The sequence below is a fragment of the Dysidea avara genome, chromosome 7 (assembly GCF_963678975.1).
Source record: "Dysidea avara chromosome 7, odDysAvar1.4, whole genome shotgun sequence".
In the NCBI taxonomy this organism is placed as follows: domain Eukaryota; kingdom Metazoa; phylum Porifera; class Demospongiae; order Dictyoceratida; family Dysideidae; genus Dysidea; species Dysidea avara.
In genome coordinates, this window is record NC_089278.1 from 33,129,867 (window position 1) to 33,157,198 (window position 27,332).

At 36.6% G+C, this 27,332-nt stretch overlaps 1 protein-coding gene across 1 annotated transcript in view; it reads right to left on the reverse strand.

Moving 5' to 3' along the window:
• Positions 1–27,332, reverse strand: part of LOC136261458 (adhesion G-protein coupled receptor V1-like) — a 145,041-nt gene that overhangs the window by 9,027 nt on the left and 108,682 nt on the right. Inside the window, exons 90-115 of the mRNA XM_066055464.1 lie at positions 26,289–26,388; positions 26,175–26,239; positions 25,019–25,224; positions 24,848–24,970; positions 23,743–23,834; positions 22,107–22,270; positions 21,997–22,048; positions 21,874–21,942; positions 21,704–21,818; positions 18,189–18,362; positions 18,064–18,139; positions 17,907–18,009; positions 17,782–17,858; positions 17,592–17,727; positions 17,436–17,539; positions 17,276–17,384; positions 17,075–17,228; positions 16,959–17,022; positions 16,190–16,256; positions 16,029–16,126; positions 8,887–9,013; positions 8,793–8,834; positions 8,668–8,727; positions 8,584–8,610; positions 8,496–8,532; positions 3,412–3,531 (exon numbers count right to left, since the gene is read on the reverse strand). Of these exons, the coding sequence (XP_065911536.1) occupies positions 3,412–3,531; positions 8,496–8,532; positions 8,584–8,610; positions 8,668–8,727; positions 8,793–8,834; positions 8,887–9,013; positions 16,029–16,126; positions 16,190–16,256; positions 16,959–17,022; positions 17,075–17,228; positions 17,276–17,384; positions 17,436–17,539; positions 17,592–17,727; positions 17,782–17,858; positions 17,907–18,009; positions 18,064–18,139; positions 18,189–18,362; positions 21,704–21,818; positions 21,874–21,942; positions 21,997–22,048; positions 22,107–22,270; positions 23,743–23,834; positions 24,848–24,970; positions 25,019–25,224; positions 26,175–26,239; positions 26,289–26,388 (2,561 nt within the window). The remainder of the gene's footprint in view (positions 1–3,411; positions 3,532–8,495; positions 8,533–8,583; positions 8,611–8,667; positions 8,728–8,792; positions 8,835–8,886; positions 9,014–16,028; positions 16,127–16,189; positions 16,257–16,958; positions 17,023–17,074; positions 17,229–17,275; positions 17,385–17,435; positions 17,540–17,591; positions 17,728–17,781; positions 17,859–17,906; positions 18,010–18,063; positions 18,140–18,188; positions 18,363–21,703; positions 21,819–21,873; positions 21,943–21,996; positions 22,049–22,106; positions 22,271–23,742; positions 23,835–24,847; positions 24,971–25,018; positions 25,225–26,174; positions 26,240–26,288; positions 26,389–27,332) is intronic.

Genomic DNA, 27,332 nt, shown 5'->3' on the forward strand with positions numbered 1-27,332 from the left:
CATTTCTATTTGATGGCTCTAAACATTTGTCACAGAGAATTCCGTTATCAGGTGGGACCACAAAATTGATTACTGAGGGTGGCACAAAATTTCTGGGAAAACTAATATTATTGATGTGTCTTTGTCAGCTACCAAATCTATTGCAAACAAGAATATGACTTCTCGTCTATCTGGTTTACTAACAGCTAGTTTAATTAAAATCCACCATGGTGTAATTATCCAGTTTAATTAAAATGGATAAAGGATCACCGAGATACAAAGGTGTGAAAATGACGTTTTCTTTCTTCCTGTCAATATACTAACGGTGTGGTGTGCCGGCTTCTTGGGCCGCATGACACACTATCGTGTGTCTTGATCTATACTAAAACAGCCAAGCTGTAAAAAGGGTGTGGCCCCCAAAAAGCCATGGTGAAAAAACAAGGATCTGGTACCAAAATGTTGTAATTAAAATTTTCATCATTAACCTACCATCACAGCCATTTCTTGGCTGCCACATTTGATTTCACATCTTTTTCACTCTGGATTTGGGGGCTGCACCCTTTTTTACAGCTTAGCTGTTTTGGTATAGATATCACTTCTTTTTGTAATTATATACTTTGGGACTTCTTTTACCTGTCTTTTTTCTTTACAGCAGAAGAGATCCAGTGCAGACATTTTATTTGTGGATAAATACTTCACTATTATTTTATTGCTTTAAATTTATTTGAATGTGTTACTATACTTCTGTATAAAATTATCCACACAAAAACAGCCAAGCTGTGAACAAAATGAATCTGGGTGAAATAAGTTGTGAAGTCAAAGGTGGAGGCCAAGAAATGATTGCAAAGATGTTAAATGTAGGTAAAGCACACAGATCTATCAGCATTAACATCACTGCAGCCATTTCTTGGCTGCTATTTTTGATTTTACTGCAGGTTTTTGAAGGCCACACCATTTTTACAGCTTGGCTGTTTTGTGTGGATTTCACTTCTTTTCATACTTTATAGGTTCCAAAACCAGGCTATAGCTGACTTTAAGAATTTTTACTCTCATTTCCTTGTATTTATACAGACACAATGATGATTGTTAAAGACAGTGTTATAAGTGTATTGCATTGTATGTAATTGGTGATATGACTATAGAGTGCACATTTTTGAGGATTTTTAATAGGGCACATAGGATGTTCTCCATTGTTTTTTTATTGCATGTTCCATTTACCCTGTAGCTGTGAGTAAAGTTTGAGCAAATAAATGTTCATAATTCTGTGGATATTTATCAAAATTCATAGCAAACTTTGAAAATTAACTCACCTTTGTAGGCTTTTAATATGTGCTGAAATTTGCAGCAATCGAGCTACATTTTTGCATTTAATAACAATTTTTGCAAAGTGTGCAAAAAGAAATTGAACCCTAATAGACCCCTTATGGTTTAAGGAAAAAATTGAAAGTTTGAACATCATATTTTGAAAATGGCTGGTGCAAATTTAATCAAATTATCTATGTGACCTATCCTACCGGGTGGACAGCTATAATGCAATAATGATGTACATTGGAGAAGGGGCCTGATTGATTTAAGATAAAAGGTACAGAGGGGCTGCACTTGTTGGAACCCCAAAAGACACATCCCACCAGTGAGTTTGTTATTGTGGTGTAAAATGGTGGCTATGCACTGATTTGTTTGGCATCTAGCCTTGCAACTGTGGTCAGACAGTCAGCTAGGCAGTGAGACTAAAAAATGAGTTTTGGCGACATTTTACATTCTATATCCAGCCACCTGTAAGTATTTTGTTATAATATTTAATGCTGTATTATATGAGCTAGTACTATTCCGTAAAGGTTATTTTTGTTGTGTCAGATGCCTCTAAGATGATTTTCAATGGCAGAATTTTGGGTGGCACAAACGTTTTGGGGCGATCCCTACTTAAAAATTAATGGTACTACTGTACATGCCAATATATGGATTTTCCCACATAACTATGTTATAATAGCTACCATCATATATATCTCTTGTTTCACTACATTTTATTACTGGAACTTTACTTTATTTTGAAAAATACTGAAAGGTATGATATCAAAGGTGGAAATGGCTTCAATGATAACTACTTTGTGAATGCTACAAATTAATTGACATAATATCATTGCAGCCAAATATTTCTTGGCTACCACTTTTGATATCACATCTTTATTTTGGAAGGCCGCACCTTTCTCATAGCTTGGCTGTTTAGATATCATTTCTTTTTGTATTTGTATAGCTATGCTAACATCTTTCTGTCTATTTTTTCCTACAGGTAAACAGTAGAACTAGACTTGAAATTATCTTCACTTCAGATTAGTTGCTGAATGTCGCATGTATATGACTGCAAGCTTTATAGCTAAGGGATTCTGAAACACTCTTGGCCATACATGCATGTACAGTTGGTTCTCACATTATAACTTATTGATATTTATTACATTACTGAAGGTTTATATCTTGAGAGTTACCTGACATGTACAAAATTCAACTAGTTCACATATAAGCAGTTTGGCTGAAAGAACATATGACAACAGATTGCAGCAATGCTGACTGCTCTATTAGAGTATCTCGATCGTGTGACTCCATATGTCTATGTAACACTTTCACACCTCAGATTGAAGGAGCCGCCCAAGCTACATTTTGTATGTAGCCCAGCTAACCGGGTGCTACATACGAAATGTAGCCAGGCTACAACTGGGCAGTGATTATATAGATGTCGAGGATGAAATTGATTGTGGGGATTGATTAATACTCACATGATTAGGATGCACGACTTGGATTTCACCATGAAAACCACTCAGATGGAGAGTGTTTTGTTATCCTCATCATCCTACAAGTTGAAAAACATTGGGCTAAGGTGAGAACTAGTGCTATAGCTTATTCAATGATCGTTTCCGCATGTTTTTGAATACGGACATGCCCCCATCACAAAGCTGCCACTCTGCACGGAGTAACCACTCTACAAGCAAGTTTACCTATCCAGGCCTTTAGTGAACTCTGTACTTTTTCCATAAACAATCCAATAGCATTCATTTAAACATTAAATTCGTGTAACCAAAATTCTCTGTGATATCTCTAGGATATGTCCATCCATCGTAACCAAATGTAACCAGAACGTACTAGCTACTGACCCATAATCAAAAACGCTTTAGGTATACATATATAATACAGCTGGTGGCTGCACTCGTATTGGCTTTGGTGATTGATCGCTCTGTACAGGCTATCAGCCTGATAAGTATTACATATTAGCTGTAACATGGGGTATTCAGGCTTTGCCTGATATGTATGCCTGACTGCCCAAGGGCCGCAACTATTAGTGCATAGTTTTTCTGAGCACTTCTAATACAACACATAGAATGTCCTAGAACAATATATAATTTATAGTCAACACATTAATTTTATTTTCATTACTTTGCTGACCTTTAGGATCTCTTCTATCAAGGGTGGTAGCTAAGTATCCCTCACTCAGTAGAGTTGAATCAAAAGTAGCCATTGCACCCATTGGTTGATTAGGTGTAAGAGTATTACTCTGAGTAGAAACTGAATAATACAAGACTAGTAAACAACCAAGTCCATTATCATTAGCGAAAATAATATTGCAGTATACTGAACCAAAAGGGTCATGCACTCTGTGATAAATTTACAAAAATTTCAGCACAGTTAGTTGACCACATGAGAAGTAATTAATGGAGATGAGGAGTCATCACAGATTTGATATTTGGAGTTTGTTTAGGCCAAAAATAGTCTATACATCACCCATGCAACGATAATAGTTCAAACTGGGTGTCAAATTAAAAACCTTATCGAAAAGAACAATGCAAGTTGATACTTGTTAGCTAGTTTTAGTCAAATATTATGAACATTGTATGAATCACAAATTGCATAGCTGCATACTATAATGATATCTAATCCAAAACAGCCAAGCTGTAAATAAAGAGTGCAGCCCTCAGAAAGGCTACGGTGAAAAAGATGTGAAATCCAACGTGGCAGCCAAGAAATGGCTGTGACGGTAGGTTAATGGTAAAAATTTTAATAACAACAATTCAAGTAAATTTGGTGCCGCTTGTTAGATTTCACTTCTTTTTGTATTTGTAAACCCCAAAGCCACCGGGTTTTTTTAACCTATCTTTTTTTCATTACCACAGGAAGAGAAAAAGATGAAGCAGATTTTAAATACTTTAACTAATTCAGATTTTATCAGTAAATGTACACATTTATTACATGCCAATTATTCCCTATGGATAACTTGTTTGCAGCTGATCTCTCTACTGGGTGACTTGAAATGTAGCTGAACTTTCTACAGGGTGATTTACTTGTAGATGAACTCTCTGCAGGATTCTCTCTACAGGGTGACTTGTTTCTAGCTGAACTCTCTGCAGGGTTATCTGTTTGTAATTGAACTCTCTACAGGGTGATTTGTTTGTAACTGAACTCTCTACAGGGTGATTTTGTTTGTAGCTGAACTCTCTACAAGGTGATTTGTTTCTTACTGATCTCTCTACAGGGTTACTTTGTCTGGCTTAAGGTGATTTGTTTTTGTAGCTGAACTCTCTACAGGGTGATCCTTCTAGCTGATCTCTCTACAGGATGACTTGTTTGTAGCTGAACTACCTGCAGGGTGATTTGTTTGTAGCTGAACTCTCTACAAGGTCACCCTTCTAGCTGATCTCTCTACAGGATGACTTGTTTCTAGCTGAACTCTCTACAGGGTGATTTGTTTGTAGCTGAACTCTCTACAAGGTAACTTCTTCTAGCTGATCTTTCTACAGCGCGATTGTTTGTAGCTGAATTCTCTACAGGGTGATTTGTTTGCAGCGGAACTTTCTACATGGTAGTTTCCTTGTAGCTGAATGTGACTCTTTCTAGCTGAACTCTCTACATGGTGACTTGTTTCTAGCTGATCTCTCTACAGGGTGACCTGTTTCTAGCTGAACTCTCTACAGGTGATTTGTTTGCAGCTGAACTCTCTACATGGTGGTTTCTTTGTAGCTGAGCTCTCTACAAGGTGACTTCTTCTATCTGATCTCTCTACAGGATGACTTGTTTCTAACTGAATTCTCTACAGGGTGATCTGTTCATAGCTGAACTATCTACTGGGCGATTTGTTTGCAGCTGAGCTCTCTACATGATGGTTTCTTTGTAGCTGAACTCTCTACAAGGTTACTTCTTCTAGCTGATCTTTCTACAGGGCGATTTGTTTGTAGCTGAATTCTCTACAGGGTGATGTGTTTGCAGCTGAACTCTCTACATGGTGGTTTCTTAGTAGCTGAACTCTCTACAAGGTGACTTCTTGTAGCTGAACTCTCTACAGGGTGATCTTTTCGTAGATGAACTCTCTACAGGATGATTTGTTTGCAACTGAACTCTCTACATGATGGTTTCTTTGTAGCCGAACTCTCTATAAGGTACCTTCTTCTAGCTGATCTCTCTACAGGGTGATTTGTTTGTAGCTGAATTCCCTACAGAATCACTTGCAATGTAATATAATTCTACAATGGAGTAAATTATAACGTAGCTGAATGCTCTATTAGGGTGACTGTTCTATTAGAGTATCTCGATCTCGCATTTGCTACACGTAGTTGCCTTTCGAATCATAACTCAGTGGTTTGTAATCCGATTCTTCTGTACTACTGCAAGGACTTTCTATGATGATTATTCCAGCTACGCACTGATATTCAGCTCACTGCTCTAAGCGGTTTGCCTGGTAGACATGAAAACTAATAGTTTTTTTATTCATAAAAATCGATCGCGTAATTTTGACACAGGTTGGGTTTGGTGTCATATCTCCATGGTAGCTATCCCGATTCCTTTCAAACCACAAAAAGGCACTCCTACGATGGGTACTCCATATTATGAATTTTCAACTCATTCCTCCAAGGTGTTTACCCTGTAGGCGTGACAGACCTTCGACCTTATTTTACGCAAATAATCGGTCATAACTCCGGGAATGTTCAACGGATTCCTACCAAAGTTCATGCTGAGATCCGCCTTAAAGTGCCCTTTAAGTGTGCCAAATTTCAGCCCGATCGGAGTACGCATTCGTGTTTTATGGTGGATTTTGCGAAGTATGCGAAATGAAGAAGAAAAAACGAAGAAATTAAAAACGAAATTTTGTTCGCTCGTATCTCGGAAATGGCTGGAGCGATTTTCTTCAAATTTGGTATGTAGGCTCCTCTAACCAATGGCGGATCCAGGATGGGGCATTTGGGGCAAATGCCCCCCCCCCCCCCCCCCCTTCCCCAGTGACCTTGTGGAGGAGCCATAGCTACTTCTCATACTATTACAACTTTATGTCAGGCCAAGATCAGCTTATAATATATAACTCATGAAAATATGCACACTTATTAGCATTTATTACAAATTCACCTGAAACCAAAGCGAACCAAACTCAAACTAGATATGAAATTTTCACCCTGCACCTTCGTGGTACTAAGCGCCTCTAAAAATAATTATAGTGTTGCTGTTGTTTAAGACATTCAGAGCTATTTAAACAGTTTTTAAGACTTCACAAAGGCCAAAATGGTAAACATCAACAGTGAGATACTACTAAGAGGTGTATTATTTGCTGCACAAAAATGCAGCAACTTACAACAGAATCTGACTCTCCCTAACCACCTACAACTTGGCCTGTTTGTGCCCCTCCCCTTGCCAGGTCCTGGATCCGCCCCTGCTAACTGGCCGGCACTTCTCTAGCAAATGTGGCTCCAATTGGATTAGGGATCACAGAGCTACATAGGTGTGAAAATTGCGTTTTCTTTCTTCCTGTTAGTATACTCACGGTGTGGCGCGCTAGCTTCTTGGGCCGCACGACACACTACCGTGTGTCTTGATCGAGGGGTCCGACACGCATGGAATCTAGCATTATGCAGGATTCAAATCCTTAAATCTTGGATAAAATCCTTTAAATCTTTAGGGCTGAATAAATCTTAAATTTCCTGAAAAACCCGTAAATTTTTGTATTCTATTTCTCAATTCTCCGTTTATTCCTTGTACAAGATCGAGATACTCTAATAGAGCAGTCAGCTGCAGCAGTAAAAACTATTCTAATAGAATATTCAACAGATATTGAAAAAGAAAAGCTAAAATGTAGTCAGAATTCTTCAAATTTAGTAGATCTTGCACCGTTAATCTGTAATTAGATACTTTGCATAATTCTAGCGGTTTATTTCAATGTATTTCAAAATATTTGAAATGCATTAAATCCCGTGAAATCTTGTTCAGAATCCCAAATCCCTGCTAAAAGTTTGCAAAGATTGAATCTAAAGTCTTCGTGTCGGACCCCTTGGTCTTGAGATACTTTGTCATTATCATACAGTATGGTAGCACTGTATAGTACAAATCTAGGAATCATTTATTGTATAGGGATCATTTCCTTTCTCCACTACTGCATAACTAGGTGTTGATTTGTGATAATGATTGACTCCTTCAGTGCAGCTACTGTCACAAAAATTGTCCAAAATTTCCACAGTGACTGGATTGATTTCAGAGGCACTACTTTTACTGTCCTTAGTTTGTAACGTTGTATAAGGGGTGGAACACAGCTACCTTGAAAAACGAAGCAACATGGCCACTTCACTTTGACAGTCAGGCAAACACATTGCTCACTGTGTAGAACTCAAAAAGAGCATAAAAACACAGATAATTATACATAAATCAGATAAGGGAAGAGGTGCAAGGATAAGTCATCTTAAATTGATTAACAGCATCCAGTATGACTAGAGAATCAGGAGAGAATTCCACAATTTGATGGTAGCAGGGAGGAAAGAATTTAAATATTTATCAGTTCTGGTGAATAGAATAGTGGAGTGTTGGCTGTGTCCATGTGATGTCAACAAGGCCATGTGATATTTTGTAAAACATTACCACTTTAAGGAGATGATTTAGTTGTGACAAACGCAATGGCTGGATTTATTGCAGAGATGCTTCTTGTACTGCTCTTCATTTGTAATGCTGTTTAACAGGTAAGAAATGAAGTGTGATGGTATATCAATTTCCAGTACATTTTGCGTAGTTTGGGCATGCGTTTACTCGCTTAATGTAATTATTAAATGCAATAGACAATGTATATTACTAAATGAGCTAGAGGGAAGTCTACAGCTAATTCACAGCAATAAACATGAAAATGAAGAAAGTACATGTATGGGGGAGTTGTCATCAACACCTTGCGGAGTCAAATATTGCAAAATCATTCTAATATTATTTGTCCATAAACATAGCTTAACTGATTTTTATTACATGTATGATGACAGACCTGCTCCATTATTTTCTTTGATGCAGCGCATCAGTCTTTAATTAAAGTAACAAACAAGTGTAAGGAAAAATTGAAAATATTTCTCCTTACACTTATTAAATGTATAGGAAGTCTACACATCTCAAGTTACATGTCATGAGGTGTACTAATAACCACGAGGAAGTTTTCATACAGTGTAATACAAAGCGTGCAATCTACCTCCTGTGCTGCTACAGTAAATCACTCATACATAATGACAATTACACCATCTCACTTTTCTTCTTCATGCCAGCAGTGTAAGAAGAATGTGTCTACAAAGTTAAAGTAAATTACGCTCTATTATAGGTTACCATAATACTCACTGGAGATGATTGATAAAATTTGTTTGTCTGTTTGTGATCAGATAAATAGATATGATAAAATCTAGCAGTGATATTAATACTCACAGATGAGTTTGAACGGAATAGTAATCTTTTTCCCTTCACACTTGGGATTCGTTTCTTTACCTACACATATGTAGAGAATCCAATGGCATGCATGTATAAGTGGGTAGTACAGTTAAGTAGTTTACCTCTTTGTTTCTGAAGACATGAAAGAAGAGAATGAATGTTCCCTACTCAAACAGAGTATGTAAAATTGCAAGTCATGTAGCTTAAAGCATCTACCTGTAGAGAGTTTAGAATGGTGAAAATCCATGCAAACGCAGTGGTGTCATTATTGACAGACACGATTCCAATCAGCCACGTGAGTCCCAGTGTTGGTAATAATACAACTGTAGCTTTTAACAAGTGCCTGCAAAATAATTATATTGCACAACTGATGAAATACTTTGACACCTCGTATAACAAAAAAAATCCAGGGGATACATTTACAAAGCTTAATTATTTCATGTGATACAACTACAGATACAATGGTGTACATTGTATCATATCACATCTTGGGAATACTATCGATGATCTAAACAGTCTTACAATGAACTGGTTGCTGTTCAAGCAATGTAAAATCACAAACATGAAAAATAAACCATTAGTTAGGTGTCAGAACTTTGTTAAACAAAAAAAATTGAATCAACAAAAAATTGAATCTGTTTTCTATCTTAAACAACAAGAATTCATTAGAACAGTAATTTACAGTTAGAAAATATTTATCTTTCAGCATGGATATCAAACAAATTGAAGATACATATATTCTCTAGCAGTATTCAATTTATAACTATTGGCACAAGGATACATATCATGGTTTGACACTAGAAATCCGTCAAAAGAACAGAGAAATAAAATCAAAAGTATTCATAAAAATCAATCAAGGCTTGTTTATTGTCAGTTGGTGTAAATTTGTGACTGTACAACATAACAAATGATTATTGAAATGGTACGTATTATTGACCTAATGATTCCCAAATAATGAATTCCTCCGTAAACTCATACTTGCTTGCTAAACTATAATGATTCTAAGGTTTCTGTCCTCTTTTATAGGTTTTTAACCATCAGAGAAGTATTTTACAACATACTAGGCCAAGTGCTTCTTGTTACAAGTTTGTGTTATAATTAATGCAAAGACAAATATACCTGGATATACGTAAAGCCTTCGACACTGTTTCACATGGAATCCTACTAAATCACCTCTGGTCTTTTGGCATTACTGGTACCCTGTGGTCGTGGTTTAAATGTTACATCACTGACCGAGTACAGCAGGTATCTATCAACAATACCTTATCTGACAGTGTACAACCAGTTATATCTGGCGTCCCCCAGGGAAGTATTTTAGGTCCCCTGTTATTTCTAGTTTATATGAACAATATCTCTTCCAGTATAGAAGTTAGTCAAGTACTGAAGTTTGCTGATGACACGAAATGTTTTATGACCATCTCGTGTGATGAGGACCGCATCAAGCTCCAGCAAGATGTTGACTCTATTATTCACCAAACATTCCTTTCCAATCTAACTATCAACTTTACCAAGTGTGTACATGTACCCTTCAAATCAACGTCCAATACCAGATACCTTATTTCCAACACAGAAATCAATTGTCAGGAGACTCAAAAAGACCTGGGAGTGATTGTCTCCAGTGACCTGAAGTGGTCAAATCACTACAATTCTATAATATCTAAAGCATATAAATCGTTGGCTCTGATACGACGTACTTTTTGTTCCAATCACTACCCATCAGTCAAGCTACATCTGTATATTACTTTAGTTCGTCCTCATCTTACCTATTGCTCTCAGTTATGGCGACCTTACCTAATCAAGGACATCTTATGTTTTGAGCGTATTCAACGTCGAGCAACCAAACACATCTTGAATAATTATAATATCAGCTACAAATCCAGGTTATTAGAACTTCATCTTCTACCATTCATGTATATCCTCGAGATTCAGGATGTTTTGTTTGCGATCAAGTCACTTAAGTCACCCACAAGAAACTTTGACATTAATAGGTACTATAGGTGTACCGATAATCGGATCGGCTATAATATCGACCACCAATATGGTAATTTTTACCAATATCGGAATCTGTACAGAACAGCAGGAGGACCGATATCGCTACCGATATTTATACAGTAGCAATAGTTTGTACATAAACGGATTGTGCATTGGTTTTCTACGTTATTCATGTGGCTCCTTAGTACCAGTGGCTTATTGTTCACTCTGAAACAAGCGCTACGCTACGAGAAGCCATATAAACACACGTGATTCTACTGTCTGTTGCTAGAAAGCTTATCAGTCTTTATAAATGAAGCAGTTATAGAGTACCTTGTAATAAAAAGGGTCACAAGATAACCAAGGAAACTTGCTGTACCAGCTTTCTCACAAACAATTAGAATGCAGAAATGTCCGTATAAGGCTTCATGGGAGTATACATAAAAATGTTTGTGGGTGCCTAATTGTCTGGATTGCACAATAGAAACCCAAGCTGTATACCACCACAGGTAGAGTATAGCAATGAATATATATACATGTTGTTGTAGGGTAGGTAAATGTACACTTTTAACTATAATGCAAATATCAGATCGACCATCGGTTATCGGCTTCTTTTGGTGGCATCAATATCGGATATCGGTACATGCCAAAAACCCATATCGGTACACCTCTAATAGGTACATTACATTTACTCAGGGTCACACCAGATCCTCTACACATAATAAACTCAAACATCGTCTCCATAGTACAAACTTAAATAGAAACTCTTATTTCCACCGTCTTCCTCATTTGTGGAATGCTCTTCCTGTAATCAATACCAATTTATCAATTGCAACCATCAAGGCTAAACTAAAGAAATTTATGTGGAATCATTTTGTAACTCATTTTGACGATGACAATCACTGTACCTACCATTATCTATGCCCGTGCAGCAAATGTCATGATCTCTCGCCACCATCAAACTTTCAAACACTATAGCTAAGTTATAATTAGTTAAAGTAATTATAATGTATGTATAACTTGTGTTTTAGGCTGCAAGCACCAGTTGCTTGCAGACCCTTGGCATACTTGCCATAAAGTAATAATAAAAAAATAAAATAAAAATAAATAAATCACTCCATTTCAGTAGAGAAGAAGGTGGCAGATCACTAGGAATGGGCTGCATCTCTGCTACATCATCAAACTGTGATATTCTGATGAAACGATACCAGTATCATCAAAAATTCTTGGAAACAATATTATCGTGCAATTGTAATTACCGCCGTAAACTCGTAGTAACCTACTGCAAACATGGTGAGACATCACATTGCTGCCATTGTAACTTCAGGAAAGGGAAGGATCCAGATCTACAGAGGTTATATGTGACTGAATTTGACAAAACAAGGCTTCCACACACTTCCAATTTTCTGATTTTAACCCACTGTAATTTCACTATTCAGCAAGCTATTGACCTAAAATTTTCACAAAGTTCTTCCATAGCATAGTACAATACAGGTCAAAGTTTGAAACTAATAGCATACTCCTACATTGAGTTATGGTAATTCAAAGTCATAAGAGTGGATGTGTGTGGAAGACTTGTTTTGTCAAATTCAGTCACATACTAATCCTCTTGAAATTAAAGATCAAGATACTCTAATAGAGCAGTCACCTAGTTAACCTCTAATAGAGTATACTGTAACAGAGCGTTCATGCAAATATGAAAATATTAATAGATTTGTCAGGAACTTTATGAAAATGATGCAAAGTGTGTTGGATTTTTATTGAAGATAGAATATTTCTACAGCAGACATTGTACAGTAGCATTATAATGTGGGTGATACAAAGCTGAGTATGAGCTTCTATTGCTATAGTATGTATGTATTGAGCATGATCCTCAAAAATATTTAATAACACATGGATGCAATTACACACAATCTTTAAATTTGGCTCATTTGTAGCACTGAGCATTCATCACTGAGCACTCATCTAGCACAATAGTAAAGAATGATACAATCAAGTTGAAAGTTAACGGCCTAATGTATTTCGCGGACTGGACTCATGGACTGGACTCGCGGACTGGACTCACGCACTGAGCTGGAAACAACTTTTAAACAATACTCCAGGCATTATCCATCCCTTGCAACACTGGAGACACCACTATCGAGTTACAACTGCTGATACTGCTCTTCCTTACAAGTTAACAAACTAGCGCATGCACTAATTAATTAGAATACACTTATGATACACGAGTACTATCGGTGATAAAGTGTGATAGAGGCTATTGTTATAGCTTAGATGTATTTCCTTTGTTGCTCCAGTACTTAGCACTAGTGTTAGGACTGTAGTGATGAGTCAGTTTATTTACATAGCCCCATCAACTCTATGGGCGGTGCCACCTGTAGCTACCCTGCTAAGAATTATTACTGGCTCATCTCTACAACCCTAGCACTAGTGCTAAAGCAATAAAGGAAAAACATCTAAGCTACAACAATAGCCTCTACCACGCTTTATCACTGCTAGTACTCGTGTATCGTAAGTGTATTCTAATTAATTAGTGCACCGCTAGTTTGTTTACTTGTAAGGAAGAGCAGTATCAGCAGTTGTAGCTCGATAGTGGTGTCTCCAGTGTTCCAAGAGATGGATAATTCCTGGATTATGTTTAAAAGCTGTTCCCAGCTCAGTGCGTGAGTCCAGTCCGCGAGTCCAGTCCGTGAGTCCAGTCCGCGAAATACATTAGGCCAAAGTTAACAAACAACTCTGGGACTCTGTACTCCTATGGAATTTTTTAAAATTTTACTTTTTCTACTAACTGACTAGCTGATACCTTCAGCCATGCATAACTGCATAACTCAACTATGGTTAATGCTACAGGCTTGATTTATTCGCTGTTTGATGTCACTTTGGCCCAAGATGTGCCTTTCACCAACTGTAGCAGCTACAGTGCATGCATCGTGGACTTATTTTTGTTGTCCTTTGTGTCCCAATTCTTTCTTCACTTCCTCAAAGGTGTTGATTCATGGTAACGTGAGGTGGCTTCAGTGTAAGCTGGCTGTTATGAGAATTATTTTTGATTCCCATAGTAGGTGGATTGATTGCAGAGGTGCTTATCATACCGTTCTTCGTTTGTAACACTGTATGTATAACGGGTAGAACATACCTGAAACAAAATGGAGTAGCAGTTCGCTTCCCAGCAATTAATAGTTAGGGCATGCATTAATTGTAATTTTCATAGTGACTGGGATGATTGGAGGTGTACTTCATTGCACTGTTCTTCGTGGAACAAATTAAGTACAAAAACAAAGCAAATCTTGACAGCACTTTCCAGTAATTGATAGTCGGGACACATGCTATGTCTGGCTGGCTCCATTCTTTCCTTTGATTCAGTATACATTGGTTCAGCAGTCATTGTTACAATAAATAGAAACTTCATATTTGAGTAAGCATCATAGAAATAAAAAGCAAGGAATTAACAGAAGTCATCTACACTTGGAGCTATACTAGTGGACATTTAATCCCTACTTCATCCATATTATACTCCCTACTTCGGTCATGGCTATACTATGACTGAAATAGGAACTAATTAAACATCCGCAGGTGTAGATAAGGAATTCTTTTCCTTCATTTTCTAGGTACATTTTACTTTGTGGCACTTGGGAGTCAGATTCACCAGAACTACAACACAGTGTAGATGACCGATTGTCAACCAAGTTTTGTTTGTCCTTTAACTCCTAACTCCTACAGCAAAAATTGTGTACAAATACTGCCTGTGTTAATTTGTTCCGTCTATATTTCAGTATTGGAACTACAAATCCCAGACAAAACATACCACAGGTGTCAATACTGAATGACATTAGAGTCATTAATGGATTAGTGGTCCATTTTGTGTCGGTATAGGGATTATTTTGAATCTGTGGTTTCACTACTGACTAAAGATAGAGTTAGTTTAGGTAGTATTGAAACACATTTTTGCAGTGTTAGTGAAGGAAAGTCCTATAGGCTCACCATCTGCCCTGGCTGTCTTTCAGCTATAAGTAGTCGTGGTTCCATTTTTGTAGACTGATTAATTCTAACACTCTGCACATGAGACCATGCAAAGTAGGAATTATCAATCACCAGAACTTGTTGTACACTACATGTATATTTATTTTCCATATATAAATTACTGACCAGGTACTAACATGCACTACATCTGAAAGCTCTGCCTTATCCTGCCATAGATGATGTAATTCAGTGTGTATTAATGTACATGTTCAGTTGTTCACCATGTTTTGTATCAATCATTTGATTGGAACACGAGATATAGCTACAACCAGTTGAATAACACATTCTTTATCAATGCAATAATAACAAAAATGGCAAGTCATTAGACTGATAACAGCTTTTTGTTTTTAACTTTCTTCTTTAAGACTAAACAAAATAACCCAGCTGCTTTTGCCAGTTCATTGCAAGGGTCAACAAGAGTGCATTTGGAATCCATCTGATGTATTTCAGGCTTCATTGCAGTTGTAAAACTTAAGGCTGTGTGTCTCCATTGTTTGCAGCACTGGAATATTGTTGGTCATGGCCTATTTAGGGACTGGGCAGTATTGAAATTTTACTATCACAATATATCATGGGAAATGTCATGACATTACTGATATTTATTTCATATTTTGACAGGTGCTCTGCTATCAATCTACAGGTTGATTACTTCATATAGTTGTGGTAAAGTAAGCCACAGTAAATGAGTTTAAACTGAGTTAATTGACGAATGGCTTACCTGATAGTTGTGCTGGGTATTCAGAGGACTGGTATGGTACTTGCAAGCATGTAGAATAGTGCACCCGTGTAGCCAGATAATCCGACTTTGGGTGCCTAATCACTGCCTATAGTTGTTTTATCATTCATTCACTGAACCAAACTGTATGAAAATATTTGTGCCTTCCTCTGCATACAATTAGTAATTAGAAATTACTAATTAATTAATCATGTTAGTTACTTAAGTTATAAAAGTTCTCCAACCATGTTTGTCCAATGATGCTTTAAAAGCATTTGTTGGACCAATCATTTACCGAAGGCATATCTTAAGTCAGCCTTTTTTATGTTAATTGTCTTCAAACCACCGAAGCATTGCTGGCAAGATTCATGTCACAACTTTGCAGATGGAATGCAGGAAGTGTGATTACAGTCAACTGTGGCATGTGCCTTGTACATTTCTATGTGATTGCATGCAGATTTATTATTTCTTTTTGACTCCTACATCACATTATAGTATAAGCAAAGTATTTTACTGTGGAATTGGGATTGAAAATGCTAAGTTGAGGGTGGGTGAACATAATACATCATGAGGACAATGACAAGTGGTTTACTCCAAACTTGCATGGACACATGATAATTACACAATAATTATAAGGTGATAAACTGCTTACTTTGCCATTTCAACATGAGAAACTTCATCGCTAGTCAGACCTCCACTTTTACTTCTGTACAATGCTCGCAATGCAAATCCAAGGAAGATACAATTAAGCTAAAAATTAGTAAAATTCCAAAACTTTGTAAGATATACAATGTACGGCAGATTCAAACATACCAGAATGATTACTGCTATTGGAGCAATAAATGCTGCTATTGCACCTTTCTCTGTAGATATCCAGCAACTAAGTTATAATTAGGAACCATATATAGTATGCATGTTTAGTAATTGTAAGTGTCGCTTGCATAGAACATAATAAGTTGTACTATTGTGCAGTGACAAATCAAAGAGACTTCCACCAGTATACAAACCATTAATGTAAACAGTATTGTACACTGGAAAAGTAAGTAGCTTTGTGACCAGCATGAACACATCACACTTTGGCCACTTAATAAATTTGATTGAAGCCAGTCTTCACTACCAGCATATTCAAAGCTAGTAGTATTACAAATGCAAGTGACTTTGATATACACATGCACTTACACCACAAGAGTTAAAAAACTTTCATTCAACTTGTTCAGGCAAGTGGCACTCTGGTACCAGGTTACAAATCTGATACAAACCTCATACAGTAGGTTCAATATTCCTGTATTACACATGCATTCTTCAAATGAGCTCTTGTGATAAAAATAATTATTTACGGTGACCTGCAGTATGCTTAACATACATTGCTATAGGATTATTTCTATAGTCATTGTATGTGTGCACTTTGTAAATCTGCTCACTGAATTCAACTACGATAGTATAGGGTAAACAACATCCATAATGAAGGAAAGTTATGCAATTTACATGAACATTTGTAATGCCATTGTGAGTTGTTTGACTAAACATGTTGTATGATCTTTATATGTGTGATAACCATATAGTTATCACATGATACACTTACTAGTCAACTCCATACTGATCGTGTGCTATACCAACTGATATTGCAACTATTGGAATAGCAAGACCTGTTAAGACATAAATATACAAATAAAATCTTTAGCTGCCTTCATGCTATACCCCATCCCAAGGCAAAGAAGAACAGAGGACGGTTAAATCGGCTGTTGAAGACAACTACCAGCATCATATACAGCACAATTCCTTCACAGAGCATCCAACAAAAAGCAGATATGAAGAAATATTGTAGTAGAACCGCCACAAATATGCAAGCACCCTATTACAAGGACATTACTTCTGAAATAATTAGAATCATTTACCTACTCTGTTATCAGTGGCAGTGTCAATACCAGATACAAATGTAATATTTCCAAGTAAAAGTGCAACACACAGATTCAGATGCACAAACACGTGAGTTCCTTTAAGATATTTCCTATATATACACAATTAAACACAACAGTTACATATTTGATTACCAGCTTACCTATACCAAAAGTATCCCAGTATAACAACAGAAATAAATAAGCAGATTATTGAGACAGAACAGCCAATGTAGGACACAATAGTAAGTGCTTCAGCTTCTTTGGCCTAAGAAGAATACACAATCCACAGCCTCTTTGTTACTATAGAGATCTGTTACTTGTTCTGGCTTATGCTCAATTGAAACTAGGACAGCAAAGCTTGTAAGGTGATAACTGTGACAAACAACTGATGTGTCGGTAGAATTCTCTTTAATCAGCTCAACTCCTTTATTTGACCATCCTCCATTATTTGTACTATAGAAGTATATAAATCCACACCATTCATATAGAATCAGCAACAGAACATACTTGCCAACATTTAAATCAAAATCCCAAAATCCACATGATCTGTCCACCTTTGTATTCTTAACATTACCAATATTATTCTATCAAGAATGTGATAGCAATAAATTCTACATAATAACGTTACATACGTTATCAAGGTCAAAGACCATTTCAATAGGAATTGATGTATTAAACCTTTGTGTAGCTGACAGTTGGGTAGATAGAACTGCACTGACTGGAAACGTGCTTGCACTAAGTGGTATAGTCCAGTAACAGCGTATTAAATATTACATTTATTCAACTAACTTATTGGATGATACATTAGGCAATACTGGTGCAAGATTTCTAAATATGGTGTTCACTATTGGTAGTTTTCCATCATCTACAAACACACAGACACTAAAATTATGTACATAATTGAACGATCTTACTTGATGAATCCAAAGCTTTAGATAAAACTGTATTTGGTATAGATAACTGAACATTCAGCCCATCAAAGTTCTCTTGAATGTTTTTAATTTCATTCTCATTGGGAAATTTTAAAGATTCTTCTTTCAGTATTAACTGTTCAACATCTTTCGCTGTTGCAATTTCTGCTTTAACAACTAACAGGGAGATAAATGAAATTGAATAATATAGTTACATTAATAATTACTGTATAGAAGGAAACTTTATCAGTGGTAAACTTTGGCAAATTGCCAGCTAAATTGCATTTGATGAAATAAACTTTGGTGAATTCAAGCTCAATTTTTAGACAGAGAGATGCTAATCTCAAGTGCTATGAATAATCTGTGGGTTAAACTTTGGCGAATTGGTAGCAAATCATCAAATTTGCCTAAGTTCCCTCTATATGGTAGAAAGAAAAATTTGGGAATTTTAAGTTGAATTAGGGATCAAAGAAAAATGTAGTGAAACAAGGAAGATTGTCTATACCTGCTGATATACTAAATCCCTATACTTCATTTATAACCATGAAATTAAATGTGACTGGATCTGACAGATTTGATTTTTCACCAAGATCACAAAGCTACATTAATAAATTTCACTATCAAAATCAGCTAGATTTGAGTGGTCTGCCTTTGCTGACTACCTTTCCCAATCACAGTGGTAAGCTGTACAAGCATTCTGGGACCTGAATGGAACTTTAGTCAGCCTGGAGGTGGCTGTATGTGGCTGTATAGCTCCATGATGTTGAATAAAGATCTGTGCTGTAAATTTCCTTCTACTATATTGTCACTTTCTGAAAGTAATGTGATGACCATTCTACTTTGTTTTCAGCTAGTATTACAAACAAAGAACAGTATGAGAAGTGCCTTTGCAATCAATCCAGCCACTATATAGAAATTGTGATTAAATGCGCACCCCGACCATCAATTATTCTGGTGGAGTAGCCATTCCCTTAGTTTTTGTTTACTTATTATACAGTGTTTACAATGAAGAACACTATGAGAAGCACCTCTGCAATAAATCCATTCACCATGCAGAAATTACAGGTGGTTCTCAATATAGCCAGCTGTACTGAAGTCATCAGGAATTACCACAAATTGGTAGTGGAGGGACACAAAAGAGGACAATAATTATTCCATGATCCTTGAACTCTAGCTGCTGTAGTTGGCAAAAAGGCAAATGTCTGGGGCTGAAGTGATGTCAAACTGAAGAAATCAAGCCCATAGCCTTGAGTTATGCTTATCTGGATACATCAGTTAGTCAGTCAACAGAAAATTCAGTTAAATAGGTAATTTTTCAAAATTTTGTTGGAAGAGTATTTTTGGTTTAATCCTGCCTAACCAATGCTTTCAAGCTGTCATGAAGGAAAAATTAGGGTGATATTTTTGGCCAGAAAGCCCAAACCTTCATGATCCATACTATATGGTACTTTCTTGCTGTATGAATATGTATCAAACAGTACGTGTTTAAGTAGGAATCCCCCTGAAATGACGCACGTCGCCAAAAATATCTCCTTTTAAAAACCAGCTTAGAAACTTCTTACGCGACGAAAATCACCTTTACGGAATAATATTAATCCATCTAGCATCAAATGTAGCATTAAAAACAACAAAACACAGGTGGCTGGATATAAAATTTTAAAAATCGCCCAAAATTTCAATTTTAGTCTCGCTGCCTCACCTGCACAGTCGCAAGCCTAGAGCCCAAACGAAGCAGCGCACGCTCACCATTTTACGCCACAACAACAAACTCTATGTGCCTTTTGGGGTTCCGACGAGTGTACGCCCTGTGCGCCTTGTCTTTTCTTTTATCTTCAATCAGGCTGCTTGTCTTCTTCTTCATCCAATGAAACCATATCGAGGCATTAATTTTCCATATCCGCAACACTTTCTAAGACGCCACAAAAATATTTAAGGCGCTTAAACTATGCTACTGTACGGAGGTACCGGTACTCCACGATAGGTCACAACGTCACGCCCATTCTTTAATCTGCATATTATCAATCTATCGATCGAGACCACAATGACCACGCCCCTTTTACGCTAGCTGTATTTGTGACCACACACCTTCAAGTTGGTAGGCTGATTCGAGATACTCTAGTCTAATACTATGAATCGATCGAAACCACGATGACCACACCCCTTTTGGGAGCACACATCTTCGGCGAATCGCAGACTGACTCGAGATACTCTAATACAGCAGTCACCCTAGTCACATGTTTATAGCTAGCTGTATGCTTTATCAAAAAACTAAAAATAACTAGTATATTAAAAATTATAAATTTAAAAATGAAGTAGGAATCCAAGCGATAAAAAGTAGTGAAACAAGAGATGAACAATGGTAGCTATTACAGTATAGCTCAGTGGGAAATCCCTACTTTGGCATGGTATAACAATTATTTTGTGGTCAGTGCCAAAGTCGGGATTTCCCACTGAGCTATACTGTAATAGCTACCATTGTTCATCTCTTGTTTCACTACTTTTTATTGCTTGGATTCCTACTTCATTTTTAAATTTATAATTTTTAATATACTAGTAGGCATTCCAGTATCCGAGATTTTTTAATAAAAAAATTCTCCGTATATTCCCCAATAGAACCCTGACACAAAACAACAACTCGCGTTTAACTTGGGATTGCTCCGTAGTCCGAGCTCCAATGAGGATGAAAATCGCTATGGGATTTGTCCACACGCTGATCATCATGAAAATCTTAGTTTTGTCGTGCGCGTTTCATATAAGTAAGTTTTGTGTTGTTTTGTAATCTTTTCAAGCCTTGTAATGTATGTAGAATACTTTAAAACTTTAAAAAACGTAGTGTCGGGTGGAAGGTAGTCACTGTTGCTTACTTTAAAGTACGTAGTTACTTTGCTCGGGTTAGCGATTTTCAGCTCCAGAGCAGTTTTCTGATGGCTGTGTCATCAGCCTCAAAAATACAAACCATTTCAAAGTCAGCATAACAATGCTGTAATTGAAACCACAACTCCACCTTAGGTATTGTTGCATCTTTGTGGCACCTCCACTTTAGTTGTTTACCTTTATAAGTTGTTAACTTGATGTTTTTACTTACTTGAGATAGCCTCTTGCCTGTGGGTATGCACCATTGTATTGAGAAGTGTGCAGTAGGTGAAACATATTTGCTCATTACACAGCATACAAAGATCGCTGAGATCCGATAACATCTGAAGTTACTCTCATTATATGTACAAACTTGCAGCTAGAAGCAACTGCAGTTTCAAGACAGTCCAGATTGCTACATGGCTTCCTGATTCAATTGTGCCTTTTTCCCCTTTAAAATGTATGGGGAGCCCCGGAGAAAAAATGTACCCTTTTTCAGTTTTAAAGCACTGTGCATGCCAAGGTAGTTAATTCCAACCCAACAAACTATATATTTCTGAGATCGGCAATCAATACTCTATCTGTTGAGCATATAAAAAGTCCATTTTTCCAAAATTTAAAAATCGGGCTGGAATGCCTAATACTAGTTATGTATAATCATCTACCTATATTGCTTTTTGATTTGATTGTCACAGGAGTTTCTTCATCTAAAGTTTGCACTAAAAGTTGACCAAACTGCTCTGCATTCTTTACTAGATCTTCATTTGCATCACTGGATATCTGGAACACAAATTCATGCAGATATTCCACTGCCTTGCCTAGTTATCCTGCATACCTTTTGAAGTTGTACCCAGCCATCTTCGTTTGATGGGCTTAACAAATTGTCAAAAACTTGCACTGTTTCCTATTGTGATAGTCATTCAATGGCATTGAAAAGTTGGTATTATTATGACCATACCTCAAAGAAACTATCATTTGATTGTCGCATTGTAACTACTTTTTCAGTAAAGCTGTTAACAAATATATGTAATAATGTAATGATAGCAAAAACTTAAAAACAATGCTAACTTGTTGATACTTGTAATGATATCAACTGTAGCACTCAGTTCTTGTGGATACTGTGATTGTCCATCCGGAGTTGTTATGCTCACTAGTGTATGTACAATACTGTCTGTCCTGTTGATCTGCTCTGTTGCAGTCAAGTTATCAAATGATTGTGTGATGTTAGTTATCTGTAAAAGCCAAATGTACATTAAAATTAGACTGTGTACATAACATACACATATAACAATATGTATGTGCAAATAGCTATGTAGCTGTAGGCTGGCCAAGTAGTATATGATTGCAACTTGTTGTTATGACTGTACCTTTTGTTTCTCAATGAGTGACTATATGCCCAGTTCCCTGTAAATTTTCAGATGTGTGTATGTATTATATATTTATCTGTGTTCATGAACCTGCCTATACCCATGTGGGCCAGAAATATATAAATATGGACCTGCCAATTATGTCAGCACAATTTCAGGAATAGGTGGTAAGGAATATTTTTAGAATTGGAAAATGTTTGGAAACAACTAATTAAAATTCATGAATTTTACTTACAGTGTGTAATGGAAAAAGTTTTGTGTTTGCTTCTCTTGCAGAATGATTGGTAGAATAAATTTAGAAGATTCACCAGAAAGAATAATCAGAAATTTAAAAAGTTTGTTTGGGGATCCATATAATTTAATGTTAAAAGCAGCTGGTGTGAAGAATTCCATTGAATTTAAAGTAGGCATGTTCCAGTTACGTGTGTATGAAAATAAAGAGCAGCAATGAGGCTTTTGTAGCAAGAGAACAGACTCCCAACTAGCACTAGCATGCATTTACTTATGGTTAAACAATGCTTAGTTAACATTTACATGGCAATGAACTTAAGCAATTGTCAATTAATAAAATAATCAGGATTCCATTGTTCGTTTGGGCTGGTTTCTACCAAAGTTTAGACTTTGCTGTTTGATAGCAAACAAAAACATACAGTCAACCTCCTTAGTTTATAGCAAGCATTTAGATATATGGATACTAAATAGTTGGTTAGTATGACGTGACTTGACAATTTGGTCAGTGGTCCCTGAGAATTTGGCTGTCAATGAAAAGACAGCATCAGTCACAGGCTGTTCTTTAACCATGTCCTACAACAATTGTTTTCCAGTTTTACAATTAGGAGGCTGGAGCAATGGTGGTAAAGTTTCTTACCACCCAGGCATTGAACCTGGAACCTTGTGATTATGGAGCAGTTGAGTAAGGTGGTGCTATACTTAGGGATACATAGTATTAGTTTGAGTATCTAGTTTTGGAAGTACGTAGCATAGCATCAACTTATTTTTATGCTCATCCAATATAGCAAATGTATTTGATCTATAAATGTGAGGGGGCATAGGAAAAGGGACCTATAGAGACTTTTTAACTTTTGAGTAAAAGTCAGTAAATTTCCGTTTATTGTTAGGTAATTATAGTAAATTACATACATTGGGAAATCACACTTGTATTTAAATTCATAACTATGTGAAACAATTGAGTATTGACTTGAAATTTGAAATATGAATAGCTGGTGAGTTGTAGAATTCGTTGATTAGCATAACTCAAATTCCATGTTAACCACTATAGGTCCCTTTTCCTATGCCCCCTCACAAATGTATTTTATACTGTACAGAGATGTACATACCTCAGCAATCACATTGCTAATTTTCTCACGAATGCAATAGATCTTAGGAGGTTCCCATTCACTGTTAGCATCACAAGTACGTGTTACATTTCCTGTATGAAAGATTCATGCAGCGTTGTTAATAATTCCATAGTGAATATTAATCAGTAATTTATAATTAGCTAAAATATGCTGAATGCTTTCAACAGAGAAGCCATTACTAGACTACAGAAGGTTTTCTGCTTTGTAAAAGTGCTGGTCACTGTAAAGCTATAATGACACCAACAATAACAACAAACAGCCAGCTAACTTCTGACATTTTAGCAATGAGTATAAAATGCAATGTTTAAGTTTAGAATGCATATTACACACATGCATTATTGCTGGATGGTACACATACCAAAATGAGGGATCTATTTAAATCTCATATCAACGTAGGGGTAATTTCTCATATATGGCAACATTTCATTGCATGTTATTTGCTGCTAGACAGTTTTAATATTAATCACATAGTGATATTAGGAGATAGCTTTTCCCACCCCTGAGTGCAATTAATCACATGCTTGGTTTCTGTTATTGTACTATAAAGCAACCAATTAAAAACAAAATCACAAAAGCCATATATTAATAAGTGCAACAAGATTTTAAAGTGTGACAAGAAATTGATTATAATAAGTTGTCAATCAAAAGAACCAGCAACAAGAGCCTTAATAAATTAGGTACAACCTGTAACGAAAGGTATTTTTTGTAATAATCAGATTTGCTGAAATAAGAAGCCACTTAGAGCAACAACTTGTAATATCATAGTAGCCAAGCAAGGCTAGAAGTCATTTAAATGCTCTATTAATGATGCAGTTGTCAGTAGAAGTTAATGGCTACACACTGAGAATTGTATTAGAAAACAACAGCTATGGGTGGTCACTATGTGATTATAGGGCAATCACACAGAATTTGCGCAATTCTGGAAATCTGTATACATAACAGTCAAAATTGCATTGTGCATGCAATTACTTGCAGTTATTGCTGAACTGCATTCAAATGTGTGAGATACAAATCTTGCATATTATAGGCTCACACCAAAGTTTGTATGCCTTTAAAAGTTTATAATATGACAGAGTAATGTTACCAGTTACTCCATCTCCTATACATTCTGTCACCACAGTTCGGCCGGCTTCAGTTACATTCCAGATGACTTCAAAGTCCCTGTATTCTTGTACATCTTCATCGCAGGAAGTAGTACCTGGCAGTGCTAAACAATATGATGTACAAATGGCATAAAATAGTAGTATTTCTGTACTTGTAGGTGGTTCAGTAGATGCAGTAGTTGTTTCTACTTTTGTGATGGGAGTTTCAGTTGTTGGACTAGTAGGAATTTCAATTGTCAGATCTTCAGCAATCACAGCAAAAGTTGACAAGTGATGAGACAAACATGTTACTGATGATGAATCATTTGTAATTTTAGTATCAATTCCATCCTTAGACCAGCTTGTGAAGGTACTAGTGCTATATAGGTAGACCATAAATTTGAAATAAACAATGAAACAAGTTTGATTATTATCAGGTAAATTGTATTGTGTATTAGACACACTGTTTGAATTATGCTCATTATACAACTACCCCTATGTTTGCAATTTGTGCCACAAAAGCTCAAAAGTCAGTCCTTAAAGCATATTGGAATAATACTTCTATTGTAAGATTTAAAAGGCTAGTAAAAATACTGTCTGAACCATAATATGTGACCTGATTTAGCAAAATCAACCATATGGGCACAAGAGCCAAAAGTGAGACAACACCAGCACGAAGTTGCTGCACTATCAGGCTAGCAATTTCCATATCAAGCTCGCCTTCAACTTGTCAGGTCTGCTTTTGGTGGACTGTTCTCTGGTGGCCTGCATAACCACACCAGATGTCTGTAAAGCAACAGGGAAGTGCTTTGGGGGTTCATACACTCTGAACAGACGAGCAGGGAGCTGAATGTGTGATGTATGTCTGTTTTGTGAGATTTCAGTCTATTTCCTGCCTCTGACGGGCTGTTTTGTGGTCTGGTGTGTTCAGTTACCATTTTCATCCATTTTGTAGTTTATCTCTTACTCACCCCGCCACCCCCCACCCCCCACCCTCCCCCTTTTTTGAGGACTTATAATACAGCACCACTGATGAAAAAACCTATCTAAAATGGTGGGAAGCTCTACAGGGATTACCTTGGCTACCAGGTGCTCTTAAAGGTTGTGAATTGCTCCATCTTTGGTGAAAAATCCATACATCTAGCTGCCAAGGCTAGTGAGTAACAAAGCTTTAAATTATTAAATACATTTTTCTTTGAATCAACAATGCACCCATAAGGGTGATTTTCCAAAATTCAGTCACATATATGAATTTGGTGGTTTTTGCATGTATTTCAGGTTAATTAACTCTCAAACTACTAGATTACCCACATTGGAACGAAAACTTACAGGAATGGGTTGATATTGAAATCCCAGAACACACAAGAAATGTGGTGATGCTTGTAGCCTTTAATCTGCAGATATGCATGCTATGAATACCTGTAGCATTTACTTTACACTTACGTCAGAAACTTCAAATGAAATTTCTATTGGTATATTGGCAAAGTCATTTGATTGATTCCATTTGATTTGTGTTGATATTATATCACTAATTGCTTGTTCCCTGAAACAATGCAATATACAAAAATAATGCAGTAATCAAAAAAATTAAAATAAGTGTGTTAGGTAAAATTGTGTACAAATACAGCCAACCTTGAACATAATTATATTACATAGTAATGTAGTAGTGTAATGAACTGCTTTTAAACCGAGTTACTGTGTGGGAGTGAATATACATAACTGCTCTAATGGAGATGGGTAATTTAAACACTACTAAAACTATAATTTTTTTATTATTCTCACTTTGCTTGAAAGTTAAAGTATAACAGAAAATACCATTAAAATTAGTTTAGAATTATTTTATGCTGAAAAAGTACTCTCATGGAAAAGTTGTATGGCTGACCAGCACTAAAATGTACTAATAGTAAAATCAACAAAGGACATGCATTTATTGTTATGTTAGCAAGCCTGACCACAAGCATGTCTAGAGACTAAGCTGCACAGTGCACAACAACTACAATAACAAAACAATGTATGCTAAGTGGTGGTTCTGACAAACATCCACTCTCTATGCCCTTTCATCCCTTGTTGTCATCTTAAGAAACATACCAAGGCATTAACATATGCAAGGTCCCCTGCCCATCCTCCATAGGAGGGCTAAGTGCAAGCCTGACTCACTTGCTTGTATGCCACCCAACCACCCCTGAGCACTTAATGTAAATGAGCTGGGCTCCTTGCACCCTCCCCTGAAGGGGGAAAGGGGATAGTTGTTTCCACCATAAACACATACATCTACTTAACCTTACGTACTATACAATTATTTTAACATGAAGCTTAAACAGCATGCTTTCTCATCCTCAGGTTGTGGTGTCTAGTGCTTACTAGCCTGCTGTGCTAACTTTAGGGTGACAAAGGGCAACTGAGGAGTCATTGGGCGGAATTGCTTTACTTATTCAGTTGTGCAGTTAACGGCACGTGGTATGGATTACACGTTTATTGGATTGGATT